This window comes from Anastrepha obliqua, chromosome 1 (assembly GCF_027943255.1).
Source record: "Anastrepha obliqua isolate idAnaObli1 chromosome 1, idAnaObli1_1.0, whole genome shotgun sequence".
NCBI lineage: Eukaryota > Metazoa > Arthropoda > Insecta > Diptera > Tephritidae > Anastrepha > Anastrepha obliqua.
The window spans coordinates 23,003,853-23,020,774 of record NC_072892.1 but is presented as its reverse complement, the minus strand read 5'-3'; the positions used below and the strand labels follow the sequence as shown (position 1 = coordinate 23,020,774).

Genomic DNA, 16,922 nt, shown 5'->3' with positions numbered 1-16,922 from the left:
TATTTTAGTCTACTTATATAGGAATAGAGAGTATCGATAAGCTACATTAACAAACCTGTTTCTAGGTGGAGCATATAGTTTGGCGAATTTAGAGGTAGAGAGACTCACTTTTTTCGAAAGAATCGGAGAATTTTCTCTACTGAATAATATCTATCAACACCGCATATCTAAGCACCGTAGAACATAATCGACCAGGAAAAATTTACAATTTTTTGGAGTTCTTGTAGATTCTCTGAAAACCATAACTTTGCATTTAGACAGGTTTACGTTTAGACCCTACTGTGTACAATAAGCGTAAAGATCATCAATCATTTTTTGCAGAATCTGCAAGCAAAACAATATCGTCAGCGTACAGCAGTACCTTCATCACAGCATCAGCAACTTTAACACCGCATTGTAGACTGTCACTTAGGTCATTAAGATACAAGAAAAAAGGTTCAGCAAACAATCTTGCCGTACACCTCCGTTATAGCGGACCTGATTTGTAGTGTCGCAATAAAAAATACACTGTGTCAAAGGTGTATGAAAAAACTACAAAGAACGGAAAAGTACGCTTTTTTGCACAAAAATTGAGGTGAACGATACTAGTCCGATTGAACCAATTATCAGTAGTGGAGTAATTCTTACGAAAACTCGCTTCAAATTCACTTAACTTTAACTAGTGTCAAGAAATGCAAGCCCGCAACAATTTGAAGGCATGACAGGATCACTTTTCTTAAACAGACTTGTAATATGAGCGTTACTCAGGTGTTGGGAATCTGTTTCCTATGGAAAATCACATTCAATGAACTCAGCACCTCAATTAGAACAGACTCTGTGGCGCACTTGTATACTCGTGAGCAATCTGATATTTGCCAGGTGATTATTTTGTCTTTGAGCCCTTTGAGTACAAGTTACAATTCCCACATTTCAAGCAGTGCGCCGAGAAGAGGGTCTAACACCATAGGCTGGACCCAATGTATACAAGGTTCATCACCCGTACGATAAAAAAAAGCTTTAAAATGCTCATAAAAGCCAGATGTTACAAGGCTACTATTAACCTTTGGCGAGAGATTTTTCAAAGCAGTGGCTAGCCTCCACCAATCCCTGGAGTTTCTGACTGTGTTCAGATGGTCAACCTCCTTATGGAAGTGATGAAACTTTTTTTTTTTGTGTTTAGCAAATTTTAAGGATAAATTTTTCAAAGGACGTTATTGTACTACATATCATATATTCGTTCTGGCGAAAAGAAAAAAAATTTAAAAACTGGATATATCCTCCTTCGTTTGATATTTATATTAATATCAAGTGTGAGCATTTATATATTTAAAATCATTTTTTGTAAATTTGGTCTTTGAATTTTAGAGTCCTTTAAAAAATTTAATTGATGAGAAAATGAAACACCGCGCATGCATCTTACTGCGTACGTGCATGTGCAATTTTTCGTGAACAACTTTTCCCTACCACCACTGTAATTAACTTACCAACTAAAATTATCCCCGACGTCAGGGGGCAGAGACATGTGGCGACCAAAACGGCCGCCACCGGTTGTATAAGGCCTTGTATTAGAATGTTCCAAATAACGGCCTCCAGGAGAATACAATACCGATTGCGGTTATTATCCGGACAATCTAGATCGTAGATGAGAATCATATAGAGGTGCAAAAGCACGGTAAATATAGGAATCCAAAGTGGCGCGGTTAGCGCCAACGCAATACTGAGAAAACTGGTGGCTAAACAAGTTATCGGGTATCCGAAGACTATGATTAGCGTGCCAAGGAAACCCTTAATTAAATAATTCCAAACCCGATTTAAGTTGCGCGTTAGTCCTTTGCCGATGAAGCCTATGGATATGTTGCATTAAATTAATTGATGACGTTCCTACCACCACCCACTACTCACCAGTGTCCGGTTCCGTTTCAAAGTGTGTACGTGATTTTGATATGTGTCGCCAGAGTGCAATCAAACGTGAGCCCATCGTCTCTGTAATGCTGGTCTTGCGCGGAAAGAGCGTACCATTGATCTGAGACAACTCCAAATCCGGCATGAACGGTCTTAAACTGAATAGCGCACGCAGTCCCAATGAACTGCACCAAGGCACCAGTATGCCAAGCAAAAACATCATGTTCCATGTCCAACACCAGGTGCGTTGCATCAAATTCAATAAACGCCACAACGGCCAGCGTGTACTGGTTGTGCGTATGATTTCCTTTTCCACTAAGAAAACCGGCTGGCTTGGATCAGAGCGAGGCGTTACAATAGAAGTGGCCTGCTGGCTGATGACCGTTGGTATCACATCTGATTGACCCTGAAAGTTGCGTCGTATTATCCACGCACTAGGCGACCATATACGACAAGCCCACTGAAAGCTACGCGTCGGCGTTTTCGCATTCTTCAGTTCCTTCAACAAAACCGGTTCACGCTCCTTCATGAATGCCAAATCACGACTAAGGAAATAGGCAGTTTGGTGTAAATTATGTTTGGTGCACATTTTCAGCGCCTCCTCGTGTGCCGACCAAGCTGACTTGCTGAGTTTACTCTCCTCGGCAGTGCGCAATTTCGAGCGCAGCCAAGGCGCAACACGCGACAACACTGAGTGATCGTTGGCCAGACATTTCTCGTGATCTTCGCGTGTGCGTTTGACTTCCTTCTGCACCTTTTCCACCGCCTTGTACATAATCACAACAGATTGAGCCTGTTGAACCAGCAGTTCGGGAAGCCCATCACCCAACTCAGCCAATTTGGAGTTCGCCAGTATGGAGGAGTAGACACGTTGCAGATACTCCTTCATAACAGCTTCATTAACTTCCTGTAAAAGGTAGTGCAATTTATGTTAAAATCAATCGTAATAATAATTACCACATTTCGTCCTCATTACCTCCTCGATTTCTTTGTCGCTGAGTTTTTTCGCGCGCAACTCTGCAATGAGGCGCTCACGAAAATGCAAAAACCAGCCACGTGTCTCACGCTCCAGTATGCCGATAAGCACCGGCAACGCTTTACGCATGACGTCACGACAGAATAGACGCAAATCAATCTCCTGACCCTTAGGCGTAAGAAAGAGATATGGCACCGGTTGTGTCACCTCACAGCTATTGAAATCGAATTTCTCCATTGTGGCACGCCTCAGCATTTTTCGCACAAACGCACAAAGCCCATCCAAACAGTCCTCGAACTCGGGCTAAAATACGGAAAAACACAAAAAAGGCGCATAAAATGGAGTTTGTGGATTACTTAAATAATGGAACACTTACGCGGCACACCAACTCCGCTATTAGAAAACGACAACGCTCCTCTTTGATTTTATAATCTAAATTATGGGCAAGTAAAGCCGGTACGCCTACAAAATAGCGGAAAGGCGATAAAAAATCAAATTTACATAAATACAAAAAAAAATTTGTTCAGTTAATTTTATTAAACGAGCTACGCACCGATAAACATATCTATCAGCTTGACTATGCCATCTAGTAGCGCTTGTGCGGCATGAACCACGGAAAAGAAATGTCCGAAAATGCGCGCACGCGCCGTTACAACAATAAAACGTGCAGCTAGCGCTAAATCGCTGAGAAACGAGTCATGCGCACGCAATGTACCTTTCTGCAGCAGCTGCGACAACCGCCACTTGTGCACCTGACCGGGGAAGTGTAAGCTGGGCACATCGAATTCACTGCATAAACAAAAAAAAAAAAACAAGTATGAAAAAGGAAGGAAGGAAAGAAGCAGTAAGTAAGAATCAATAAAATAAATCAGTTTGAGGAAATTTACTACTATAAGGAATACTTTATGGGCGTTATATGGCGGCAGAAGCGCTTCAATGGAATGAGAGGAGACATGCCAAAGAGCTACTAAGCAAATGCATACAAAACTGAAAGACTTTGTTTGTGTCTGCATAATTTCTGCAGCTCCTAGTAAAACGCAGAACATAAAAAGGAAATTGTCTTTTGTTTTTTTTTTCTATTTTTTATTTTTTTAGTGTTTTTTTTTCGTAATAAGTTTGTATTAATTTTAACTGGAATGCGTGCCGCGAATGCGTAAAGTAGCTTGAGCGTTTCCCGAATGCTTGTTTTACCATTTCATATTTCTTGTTGTAAGGCAGCTAAACAGAAGGAAAAAGTAAAGTAGAAACAGGCCTCAATGAAATGATTGGTTAGAAATTTTTGGAAAGCATTTTAGCGTTTTGGCATATCCGTAAAACTTACAGAAAATAATTATTAATATATGTATGTACAAATACAGTCAAACCTCTCTAGGGCGGACACACACCGTCAGTCATTCAGCTTTTTGGCCGTCTAAGAGAGGTGTACTCAAAAGAGGGTAACTTCTTCTGATACATACGATTTGGTATAGAAAATATGTGCGCTCAATGGAGGTGTCCGTTAGAAGAGGTTACACTGCATACATATGTACATACTTTCGCACTGGGTTACAGCAACAATGTTACAAAGCTTAATGAGCTAAGAAATCGACTAGATTCATTTGGAAATTGGAAACATTTATACAAGCACACGTACGACATTAAAAATAAAACTCCACAAACTGGCTTGGGATCTTATGTTTGTATATACAGGATGAGTTATACAGGGTGAGTTATGTAAAAGCATTAAACACAATTGAAAGCATGCACGTTTTTAAGTCAATATAACATGAAATTTAGTGTCTAATAGCAACGTGGCCGGTAAAATTTAAGCATAGAATGCACCTAAGTAGGCAAATTCACTTTTGTAATTCACATTTTCTTTAGAATTTTTGAAAACACACGACATATTTTGGCAACATGAGTTTCAAGTATAAAAAAAAAGAAAGTGTGTGGTAGTTCACGGAACCCGCACGATTGAAGTGAAACTTCTTTTATCAACAAATCAATAATTTAACTATTATTTCAATATAATGCATGCAGAAGTCATGGACAGCATGGAATGGAATTTTATTAAACAGAATTATTTATTTATTTTAATATAAAAAGAAATGAATTTATTGTACTCAATTACATTTGGTTCTCGGCATTGTCATTATCATTATTGGATTCGTTTTCCAAAAATGAAACAAGGGCTTTATGGTAACTGAAATACGTAAAAAATGATCTACATTCTAATCTATCAAGGTATCGATGAAATACTGCATCAATGGTAGTTCCGCATCTTGTTGTTGGTACTTCACCATCATTAACCATATTTAAATTTAATTTTTCTTTGAGGAAACTTATTAGAGTCTTTGATCGCTCTTCTGCAAAATTGACATTAAAGTCGCCACTTAAAATCATCGGAATTTGATGATCATGTTGTCCTAGCAACTCAGACAACATAATTAGGTCCATGATACTGATGAAATGACCGCCCATCGACTGATCGATTTACGGAGAAATGTTCTTCATCGATATCCTGATGCACAGATGACAAATTATCACTTATCGTACAACCGGAGGATTCACTGTCACGGTGTTCAACAGTAGCTCTTAATTTTTTACGCTCCAAATACTCACGTTGCCGTTCAGCACCTGTTTTCGGTTTCCGTTTTTGTTGATTTGATGCCATATTTAACAGAAATCAATCAACAAAACAAAATATGTTTGTAAGATTTGCTCAAAACTACACACACACTCTATGACGCGTCTCGCGTTACTAATAATATTGTGTTTGGGAGAACTGTCAACTGTTTCCACCGAAATGCGTTCGCAAAGTGTATGGTCTTTGGTATGGTAAACAGATTTATGATACATTATTTTGCGGCGACAGCACAGCGCAATAGCCCAGCGGCTAGCAATGTGGGCTTCCGATCCGAAATCCTTGGTTCGAATCACAAGAAAATTTTTTTTTTTTTTTTTATACATTTATTTCATTTTGTTTTATGATATGTTTATGAGCAGATTTTTTTCATGGCAGAAATACTCTCGGTGGTTTGCCATTGCCTGCCGAGGGGCGACCGCTATTAGAAAAATGTTTTCATTAATTTTGCTTTCACCGAGATTCGAACCAACGACCTCTCTGTGAATTCCGAATGGTGATCACGCACCAACCCACTCGGCTACGGCGGCCGTCAATCAAATGTCATATTGACAAATTGCAATCATTGTTGCCATATTTCGCCAGTCTTTTAACAGATGGCGCTGGCATAGCGTGAGTTTTACGTAGTTTAGCGTAGTTTTACTCCTCACAGCGTTTCATCCACGCCACGCTTTTAACAGATGGCGCTGGCGTAGCGTCACATATCGATGAAACGCTATGGTTTTACTCCTCACAGCGTTTCATCCTTCGAGACAAAAGAAGTTTCACTTCAAAAAATTAGCTTATCTCGATTTATAAAAATATAATACAATTTTTAAAGGGTTACATATGTACAGAATTTTCAAAAAATCGTTTTTTTTACAGATTATTATTCTCTATAGTTTTAGGCGTATTTCTGCGGAAGTCGATTGTAAAAATTCCCCATAGATACAAAGTTATGGTAGAAAATGTAACTGCCTGACAAGAGTTTGATGCGCACAGGTAGCTGTCCTTCGCTTGAGGTAGCTTGAAAGTTTAAACTCGTTTTTCTTGAAACTACTTTTTCCGGCACAGTCTGCATGATAACGCATACAGTTTTTAAAATTTTTTTGATGCGGTTTTTTTAATATTCGAAAGTGTTCTCTCTATAGATTTGATGTTTGACATTTTTATTAAACAATTTATAAACATAATTAAAGAGTGATATTTATGGCATAAAACACATACTTCTTTTTAAATGCCGTAAATTGCAAAATTTTTCGATATTCAAAAATCCGGCTCGACAGACTATAACTACTACGTTTTTCTTTTAGCGCGTTTTTGGCGCTGCTGAACTACGAACCCCTTAAAGAGAAGAAATACTTGTTTTTCTTAGAACAAAAATAAAAAATAAAAATAAATAAAAAATTATCCTATATAGATTTTGAAATCGGAGAAACAACTTTTTACTTAACTTATGACTCAATCTCTCATGGTTTGGTCCCAGCATCGTGATCAATTTTGACCCACCTTGTATGAAATATTTTATACGTTGGCATAAATTATTGCCATATTTTCATTAAAAAAGAACATGTGCAAATTAAGACTTTAAAACATCCATCATTCTGCAATAATAATAACCAAATTTTTTTCTATAACCAAATTTTTAATGCTTCAAACGGAAATAATTTCAACATATTTCAGCACAAACACGCACAGAAATGAGAACACACACATAAAAAACAATTTTTTTTCTAGTTTTAATTCTTACTAGGTGTACATACATAGGCATATGTAATGTATGTAAGTATGTATGTATGAACTTAGTACGTAGACCATTAAACAAAAAATTAAAAAAAAAAATAAAATTTTATTTAAAATTAAAGAAATATTTGAATTGCGCACTGAGGCACGTATATTTTGAATTCATTTCATTTGATCGGTATTTACCCATTTTTACGTATTGTTTCCAATTGTTCCAAAGTCAATTTCTTCGGTTTGCCGTATCTGTCCTTTTGCAAGCTTTACAGAAATATTTTTACAACAACATTTGCAAATAGGTTTGTTTGTATAAATAGAGTTTTGAATTTTAAGAATACAGAATACAGATTAATATGATACCATATTGAGTAAAAATAATGAAAAAAATTGAAAAAAGTAAAGTGCACTTCTGTACAATTATTGTACAAACGAAGCGTTAAGCGCAAAATAAATATCAAAATAAGTTAATAGCGTTTTCTTTTCTCGACAAAAAAATGTCATCTGGCCATTACGAAAATGCAGCCATAAGTGCATATGCGAAAAGAACAATTTAATAGTAAATATAATAAAATAAACCAATTTACTTCCATTTTGATGCGAAGAACTCTCAAGGCGGCGTACTGTTTCCACTCTTCTGGGTTCTGACATTGAATAAATTGCTGAAGAACCTTGAAGAGAGTAGCACATGTGTTGTGGCTTATGCCGATGATGTTGCTTTGGTGGTAAGAGGAAAATTTCCGAACACACTCTGTGAAATTATGCAGAGCTTATGAGGTAGCCAATGGTCGATGTCATGTGGACTAGTCGTAAACGCTACCAAGAACTGGTATTATTTACTAGGAAACATTTACCGGATGTAAGACTCCCGACATTCGTTCAGCGAAAGTGCTTCCCTGATACCAGATAGAAAGCTTAATTGGAAATTAAATGTAGAAGCGAGTTAGTAAAACCTCAACAGCACTTTATTCATGCAAGAAAACCATAGGGTTAACTTGGTGGTTGTCTCTGAAAATAGTTCACTGGTTGTATTGAGAGCGATTGTACTGTACGGAATATTACTATGGTGACCAGCACTTGATAAAATTATTATTGTGAACAGATTGGCTCGCATTCAAAGAGCAGCAAGCATATGTATAAGTGGAGCTCTTAGAACCAGCCCCACAGCATACACTAAAAGTAATTTTATACTTACTGCCAACTGACTTATATGGTAAACAACTAGCTGCCAACTCAGCATTGAGGCTCAGGGAACTTGCCTCCGTAAAAACATTCAATGATAAAGGTTCTTCGACTATATTAGAAAAACGTTCCACTATTCCAGCTACTACAGATTTTTCTAACAGTTTAAGGCTTCATTTTAAGTAATAAGCTCTTTACCACAATATTCCTTTCAAAAGGGGACTATGACAGTGATACGATAGATGACGAAAATAGAGTCAGTATATTTATTGATGGATCTAAGCTTGATGAACAGGTAGGTGGAGGAGTTTACTCTGAAAAGCTAAGCATCAGTGCATCCTTCCGCTTGCCTAATCACCGTAGCGTCTTTCAGTCGGAAGTTATCGCCATAAGAGAGGATACAGAGGATAAAGAAGATACCCTTAAATACAAGGGAAGTATAAATCAGTCAGTAAAATACTCGTCAAAAACGTTAAATTATTACGTGAAGTAACGCAATATTTTAAAATAAACTAGGTCATAGAAATATAGAGGATAATTGCAAAGCAGATGAGTTTGCAAGGAAAGCTACAACACTAAACATTCACCCAGATGAATAATTATCTGCGGTGCATTAATACCGATTCCCTTAGCTACGTGCAAATTATGAATATATATATATACAATCTATCAATACTGCTAATGTCCATTAGAGGCAATCGTCTTTTTGCTAAATAAGCAGGTAAACTTGACCAAAATGGAACCACGGCCGCATAAAATCGCTACTGAATCTTAGGACACACTATATAAGAAACACGATAAGGGTACCAACAGGGCATTGTCGAATTGGAAGGCATGCAAATAGACTAGGGGTACTATATGATGACTTTTGTCGAAGCTGTCAAGATATTGAAGAAAAGGAAACCGTGGAACAACTTCTGTGTATAGGGTGGGCCATGTAAAATTTGCTTTTTGAATCGGCTATAAAAAAAAACTAATCAATATTTTTTCAAACTTTTTTTTGTATTTTGAGGATTGAACATTGTCATTTATGAATGAAAAATAATATTGTTCGAATGACTGGCTTTACAGTAGGCCATTGGATCAACCCAATTTTTAAGCACATTTTCGATTGTTTGGGCTCCAATTTCATGAATGGCAACTTCGATTTCGTGTTTTAAAGCATCAATCGTCTCTGGATGGTTCGCATAGCATTTGTCCTTAACGGCTCCCCACAAAAAATAGTCCAACGGGCTTAAATCACAGCTCCGAGGCGGCCAATTGATATCGGAATTTTGGCTGATTATTCGGTTTTCAAAAACGGTAGCCAAAAGTTCGAGTGTAACTTTGATAGTGTGACAAGTTGCACCGTCCTGTTGAAACCAAATGTCGTCTCTTCAATTTTTGGAAACAACTCGTTGAGCATGTCACGGTAACGCTCGCCATTTACTCTAACTGTAAAAAAAATGGCCCGATGATGCCGCCAGACCAAAAACCGCACCAAACAGTGACTCGTTGTGGATGCATTTGCTTCTCTACAGTAACGTGTGGATTTTCTGAGCCCCAAATCCGACAATTTTGCTTATTGACGTAGCCACCGATGTGAAAATCAGAAAAGAAGAAGAGTCACCACTTTGGAAATAGGTTTTCAATATTTCCCAATTTTGTTCAAGCGTATAGCGTCCCATTTCGTAAATGTTAAACCTTTAACTAAATTATGAACACATTTAACATGTCATTTGTGTTACCATTCTCAAAAAAATAGTTGATTAAAAAGCAAACGCTATATGGCCCACCCTGTATATGCATTGCTCTATACAGAAAAAGGCTTACCACGCTCGGATTCGCCTATATTGGCAGCATTGACAGAGAGGTCTCGGAAATAGGGTTGCCGAAATTAACAAAACTCATTAAATTCACAGGTTGGTTCAGATAAGACTCAAGAGTGTAAAGGCCGTGCTCCTAATGGGACTATTCAGGCATAAATGTGTTGGATGACATCCACTCAACATAACCTAACCTCACCTACTTCCATTTTTTTTTATATCAATTAACGTTTTCGCAAAACTATTTTGACGAACTTATGTACACAGATAAATTAAAATCAGCTGGACAACGTTCAACCTCACTTTTTGTAGAGGGCGGAAAATGCTGTCTTTTTGCTTGATCAGAGTGCAACTGTTTGAGAAAAGAACACGCAACCTTATGAACATGAAAATGAAAATTTTAGTTCCGCGCTAAGCAAAATAAATGTAACATAATTACGAGAAAAGAAAACGCTAGAAGTGTCTAAAAGATTATTTGAAAATATGCATTCAAACTTGAAGAACCCTTTTTCAGTGGCATTTATGTGAAAAGTGTAAAATAAAATTTCATAAATTGTAAGCGCAATATCTAAAAATGAGTTCGTTTAAGAAAATCTCTCCAAGCCAAGCGTGAGCGATGAAGTGCGATATTTTCAAAGGCTTTAGGTTAGGCATATGTAGATGTGATGAAGAAGATATATACTAATTTGAAATGTTTGCTTGTTTAAATCACTACTGTAATGTTTTCTGAAATACAATTTTTTATAAGAAAACAATTTTCAGCTTTTCTTAGCGCTGCTTTGTCAATCAAGCAAAAGCAGATCTGCGCACAAAGAAATATATAAATTGACCCGCATTGTTAGCAATAATAATCGAGACAATCCAAAAATAAAAAAAATTAAAACAGAAACAGAAACAATTACAACAGAATACAACAATGACCACAAACAAAAAAAAAATAAAATAAAAAAATACATAAAAAGAATCTTTCAAACAATTATAAAATCGTTAGAATAGCTCACCCAGTCTCGCGCAATGACTTCAGCTGTGAATTGGTGAGGCGTCGCGGTTCACCGCTGCCATCTGATGCAACGGCATCTAACTCATCAAAGGGCGGTGCTATAAATAGGTCGCGCAAATTAATCGCTCGCGTTTTGTTGCGGTTACTGACGCTGTTCGTCGCATTGTTGGCGGTCAGCGCGAGTGTCGTAGCGGCTAGCGGTTGCGGGAGTACTGCAGTCCCATCATCCAATCGGCACGAAAGAGTGGTAATGCAATAAAGCAAAGTTAATCAGCCTCATCATCATCTTCATTTGTTGTATTGATACAGCAGCAATGTGCCTATTTATTTATGTATGTGCGTGTGTATGTAATTTGTAAAATCACTCACCTATTGGGAAGGTTTTCCAGTGATAGAGAAACTGTTCGGCAACGTGTTTGATTTGTTCGACCAGCTGTTCAACTTCGGGCGGTGCGCCAACCAAATTAACCGTAAATTGCACAGGTTCACGCTCTGGGCCAGCCAATGATTGTGGACGTAGATGTGTACCGGGGACACTGCCGGCTAATGGCAGCATTGACATTTTATGCACTAATATTTTTGTGTTCACTGCAGCTTCTACTTGATTTGGTTGGTTTGCTTGTATTGGGTTGTATCGATATTCCTAACAGGGGTCGTCGACTCGGTTGGTTACCGATAGCTGTTCGTGTTGGCGAGAATTCCTCTTAATTACTTCATTACATCAACGAAAATATTTGGATGCTTCATGTTGATTTGTAGCGTAGAGTATACAGAGAGAAAAATTTGATAGTTCTGCAAAATGAAAAAAACGAATATTTTAAATATTTAATAAAAATATAATAAATGCGAGTAATTCGAGAAATATTGATTAATGCTGTGAGCTTTTGTCCAAACAACTTATGTGACTTTAAGAGATTTCGCTTTGAGGGCTATAATTTTTGATTTATTATAGACAAATTTTGTATTTTATTAGACTTTTATTAAGCTGAAGCTACGACTATAAATGACTAAATGATTCGAGTAAATCAGGTAAGAATAAATGCAGGCTGTCTTTAAATGACCTCAAATTTAGCATTTCGCCAAAATGTATTATTTATATGAAAAGCACAAATATTTATGATAAATACTAAAAAGGAGTAGAATAACGGAGTAAACCCCAGCAAAACATTTTTTTTTGTAGGATCTGGCTAAGCCCACCTTAGAACGAACGGACATTTTACAAGAGGTGAATAGTCTCGTGGATAAAAATGTATTCCAGACAAAAACAAAAAAAAACCAAATACTGCAATACTTAAAAACAAAATTTGAACTTACAACAAACTTTTGACGTGATAACGTCTTATAATTCGATTTAGCCGGCTGCACGCACGAAAAAATGTGTCGTTACCTTGCTCATTAGTGTTACCTTGCTCATTTGTCGTTACCTTGCTCATTTGTCGTTACCTTGCTTATTTGCTCTCTCCTACTTAAATGAGCGTGTATATGTATGTATATGCGCATATGTACATATATAAATTCACGTACTTGTATTTGCATATGCCTTCTTATTGATTATTATTAAATTGATTTACTTGAAGAATTTAAAATAAAACCAAGTTTGTTAATAATACCTGTTGTTTTAATGTTATTATTATTAATTTTTTTATTATATATGAAGGAAAAAATGTATGGTAATATTTACCATATACCTTATAAGATATGTTGTATACTAATATATGTATATAAACATGCATATACATATACAATTTCGCGCAATTTTCAAAAAGAACAAATCTATATGTAAAGATGCACACAAGTCATATGGACATATCAAATATACTAATCTATTCCGTACGCAAGCAAATGTAAGCTAATGTGCTTGAACTGCAAGCGAGAGCGCGGAACGAACGACAAAGAGCACAATCGGCCTCCGCGTTCGGCAACGTTCGACATCTGGCTCTGTCCTACTTGAGTGAGCATATATATGTATGTATATGTATGTATATGCGCATTTGTATATAAATTCACATACTTGTATTTGCATATGCCTTCTTCCTGTGTGCATGGTAATGAACCATTTCTCTGTTGAGAATAGGACGATGATAGAAAAAGTAGGAAATGAAAGGGAGTGTTTCGAGTGTAAAATGTCTTGAAAAAGGCAAATCGATGATGGTGCCTCTTAGTGTTGTTGACTTATTAACGTCTGATGCACAATAGAAATTGAAGATATCTTTCATGAATTTGATAAATGTTTCGTCATTTTTCACGTTTGTGTAAATGTAACTTGACCTATTCCATTGCAATTCCATTTACCTCCTCCTCTATATCCATACAAAATATCTATCAAACAAATAAAATTAAAATTTTGTTTTGAAAATTGCAACCATTCCATGAATATTTTCTTATGACGTTGTCACGTTAAACTATCGTCAGTAAACCGACTTTACAGACAACCTCTTTTTTTCGCAAATAGGGACCCCAAATTGAGCTTAACAAAAAAAAACTCTACTTTAACCCTTTGGGGACGAGTATCAGCATATAGCCGCCCAAGCCGTTTTACCGTTCCGGACGCATGTCGGCATATAGCCGCCCATATTAGTTCGTAGCGGCCAGACTCGCGACGTCCGTCGTTCTGAGCGATAAGATACGCATAGGAATAGTAAAAGAGTCACGTTTTCATTCAAAGATATTAGTGGCCATTAGCGATGTAGTCTTATCTTCCTTATAATGTAAACTTAAGATGTGAGACGGTCAGAACGAAATTCAGTTTTTCGATTCAGTCTCTCAGTGTCACTGCCAGAGGAACCAGCCGGCTTTTTATATATTTTATATTTTATCCTCCGCGCGAAGGCTAAATGATCTAGAGATGATACGTTAGATAGCGACAATTCTGACGAATATTACTTTGAATCTGATAAGACGGAAGATGACGGCATTACTTCGTCAAGTGGAAGTGCAATTCGTGCAATAAGGAATCCACCCAGGCATTTCAACATTAACAGTGAAAGCAGTTTTTATAACGTTCATTTTTTTTACTGCGCACTCCAATACCTCTCGTCCTCAGCAACGCTCGCCTGTCGAACGGATCCGTCCCCAAAGGGTTAATGCTTATATAATATATACTTATGCGTGGTTGTGGTGGAATTTATCGCATAGCATCAGGCGATAAATGTAGTTTTTTATTTTCATAGTTTTTGCCATGTGTTTTTAGGCTTTATAGCATTTTTTTTAAACAAATAAAACTGCTAGTTTTTCTTTAAATACGTATGTATAATATATTTGTTATGAAAGTGTAAACTTTCATTTAAATTTTTTTTACCAAGTGCGGATACACAAACTTCCATTTCGCATCACTGCGTAATTAAAGAAAAAAGAGAAAAAAACTGTTCAAGCTCCGTAAGGGCCGTTAATGTCTTTACCATATTTCTGTTAAATGCCCACAATGCCATTAGTACTTTATATAGTACTGGTTTTGCTATTTGATAAATGCTGGCAGAACCGTGCAAAATACCAACAAAATGCTTTGAATTAATCTTATTTTACTTAGGTGAAAAGAGATCGAATTTCGATTCTGTATATATGTAATATATGTACATTCTGTCAAAAAAATATCGGGAATTGGTCATTTAAAAAGTGCGCGTGACACATACAAGTATGTCTAATTTTTTTTTGCTGGAATGTTGGTACATCTATCCTCTATAGTGTCGCAGAGTTTGGCGTGATCTGTCAATTAGCTTGTTTTTGGCGTTTAATTATATCAGTCAACCGCAGGTGTGCTCTGCGATTTTCACTATGGATAAAAATATCGAATAAAGAATTTGTCTTAAATTTTGTGTTTTGAACGGGATTTCGTGTGCCGAATCATTGAAAATGTTGCAGAATGCCTATGGCGAGTGTGCTTTATCAAAAACACGGAAACACGAGTGGTATAAGGCTTTTGCAGAGGGCCGATAAGTCGTGGAAGATTTGGTCCGACCTGGTCGCCTATCAACGTCTTCAACGGATGAAAACGTCGACAATGACAAGAAAATGTGGCTGGAAAATAATCATTTAAGTTTTACACCATCAATTTGGCATGAGACGCGTGGCGCTCGACTTGTTCCAAGAGAGTTGAATTTCTTTCAAAAAATGCATCGAAGGCAGAAAGTGGCTTAAGACATGCTTGAGCAAGTGAATTCGGACCAAACGTTTATCCAGTGCATCATAACAGGTGGTGAGACGTAGGTACATGAGTTTGACATGCAAACCAGTCAACAGGCGGCTGAATGGTGCTATCCACATGAACCGAAACCCAAAAAACCTCGTTAAAGTTGGTCAAAAGTGAAAGTCATGCTCCTCATTTTCTTTGATTATCCTGGTGTTGTGCACTCGGAATTCGTTCGAAATGGTTCTACGGTAAATAAAGAACATTATTTGGAAGTTATACGACGTTTGAGAGAGAATGTGTGTAGGAAACGGACCAATTTTTGGCAAAAAAACTCATGGATCTTGCACCATGATAACGCACCGTCTCACAAGGCTCATATTGTGAACACTTTTTGACGAAAAACTCGATATATACCATCGAAGCACCACCATATTCACCGGATTTAGCCCCCTGTGACTTTTTCCTTTTCCCAAAGCTCGAATTGCCACTCCGCGGACGCAGCTGTGAGTTGGTAGAGGCCATTAAGGGGAATTCGCTGAAGGAACGGCAGAAGATCTCTTCAAACGCGTTTAAAAGGTGATTAGATGACTGGGCTAATCGTTGGGATATGTGTATTGCTTCGAATGTTGCCTATTTTGAAGGCGAAAAAATTTATTTTGACGATTAAACAATTATTTTCCGTTTCATTGAACAATTCCCGGCACTTTTTTGACACAATGTAAATACATACATATGCACGTAGTTACCTAAATCGATTCATCTATCAAATCGCAACTAAAATTAGCTGCACCAGGATTGTAGAATATGTATGTATGTATGTATGTATGTATGTATGTACATACATCACATTAGATCAGAAAAAATCTGTAAGTATGCACTAATTTGTTGACAACCCATTAGTCGAAAATATTTGAGATAATCAATAGCACGTTGTTTTGATTACACTATGCAACAAACTCAGTACTTCTTTCCACTGGATTAAAAAACTTTCGAATAACATTACAGATTACATTTTTGTTTTGTAAATCCTAACATTTTTTGGTACTGCTGTTTTCGTGTTCGCAACTGTACGTATACATCCGCTAACTTCTGTTTATTAGGCAAACCTAATGCGCATTACTACTCACGATATTGAAGAAGTTTTTAGTGCTACTTAAATGCTCATAGGAACACTTCGCAAAATTTTAATTTATTTCATTTAAATTTCACTGCATTTTTGTACGATTCAAAGTAAATGCCAATCTATGGATGTATGTATGTATGTACGTGCTTTTCAAGTGATACTTTTTGATATAATCCACTTGATTTCTGCTTAGCAATTCAAAAACAGAAAGATCTGAAGTGATCGAGTGTGCAAGTGTTGGAATTATGGCATTTGGAATAAATCCAAATTAAAGACATCAAAACCAATTAAAATGGAATTCACGCCAGAATCAGAGAAATGCCACAAATAAACAAAAGCAAAAATAACTTAAACAATAAAGCGGGAAACAGAAATTGTAAGTGAAATAGAAAGGCAGAAAAAAACAGCGTTTGCATGTATGTATGCGCATATGTATGGAAAAATGCTTGTACTCGTATGTGTAATCGTTCAGAATTGTTAGAAGATGCAA

The 16,922-nt window shown here is 36.9% G+C and overlaps 1 protein-coding gene across 3 annotated transcripts in view; it reads right to left on the bottom strand.

The window, feature by feature from the left end:
• LOC129245664 (uncharacterized) overlaps positions 1-16,922 on the bottom strand; it is a 40,642-nt gene that overhangs the window by 3,543 nt on the left and 20,177 nt on the right. For all 3 annotated transcript variants that reach the window (XM_054883991.1, XM_054884000.1, XM_054883984.1), the window contains exons 2-8: positions 11,553-11,975; positions 11,185-11,395; positions 3,411-3,646; positions 3,234-3,319; positions 2,858-3,160; positions 1,882-2,788; positions 1,464-1,823 (exon numbers count right to left, since the gene is read on the bottom strand). In XM_054883991.1, coding sequence (XP_054739966.1) covers positions 1,464-1,823; positions 1,882-2,788; positions 2,858-3,160; positions 3,234-3,319; positions 3,411-3,646; positions 11,185-11,395; positions 11,553-11,745 — 2,296 coding nt within the window. In that variant the 5' untranslated portion in view covers positions 11,746-11,975. The remainder of the gene's footprint in view (positions 1-1,463; positions 1,824-1,881; positions 2,789-2,857; positions 3,161-3,233; positions 3,320-3,410; positions 3,647-11,184; positions 11,396-11,552; positions 11,976-16,922) is intronic.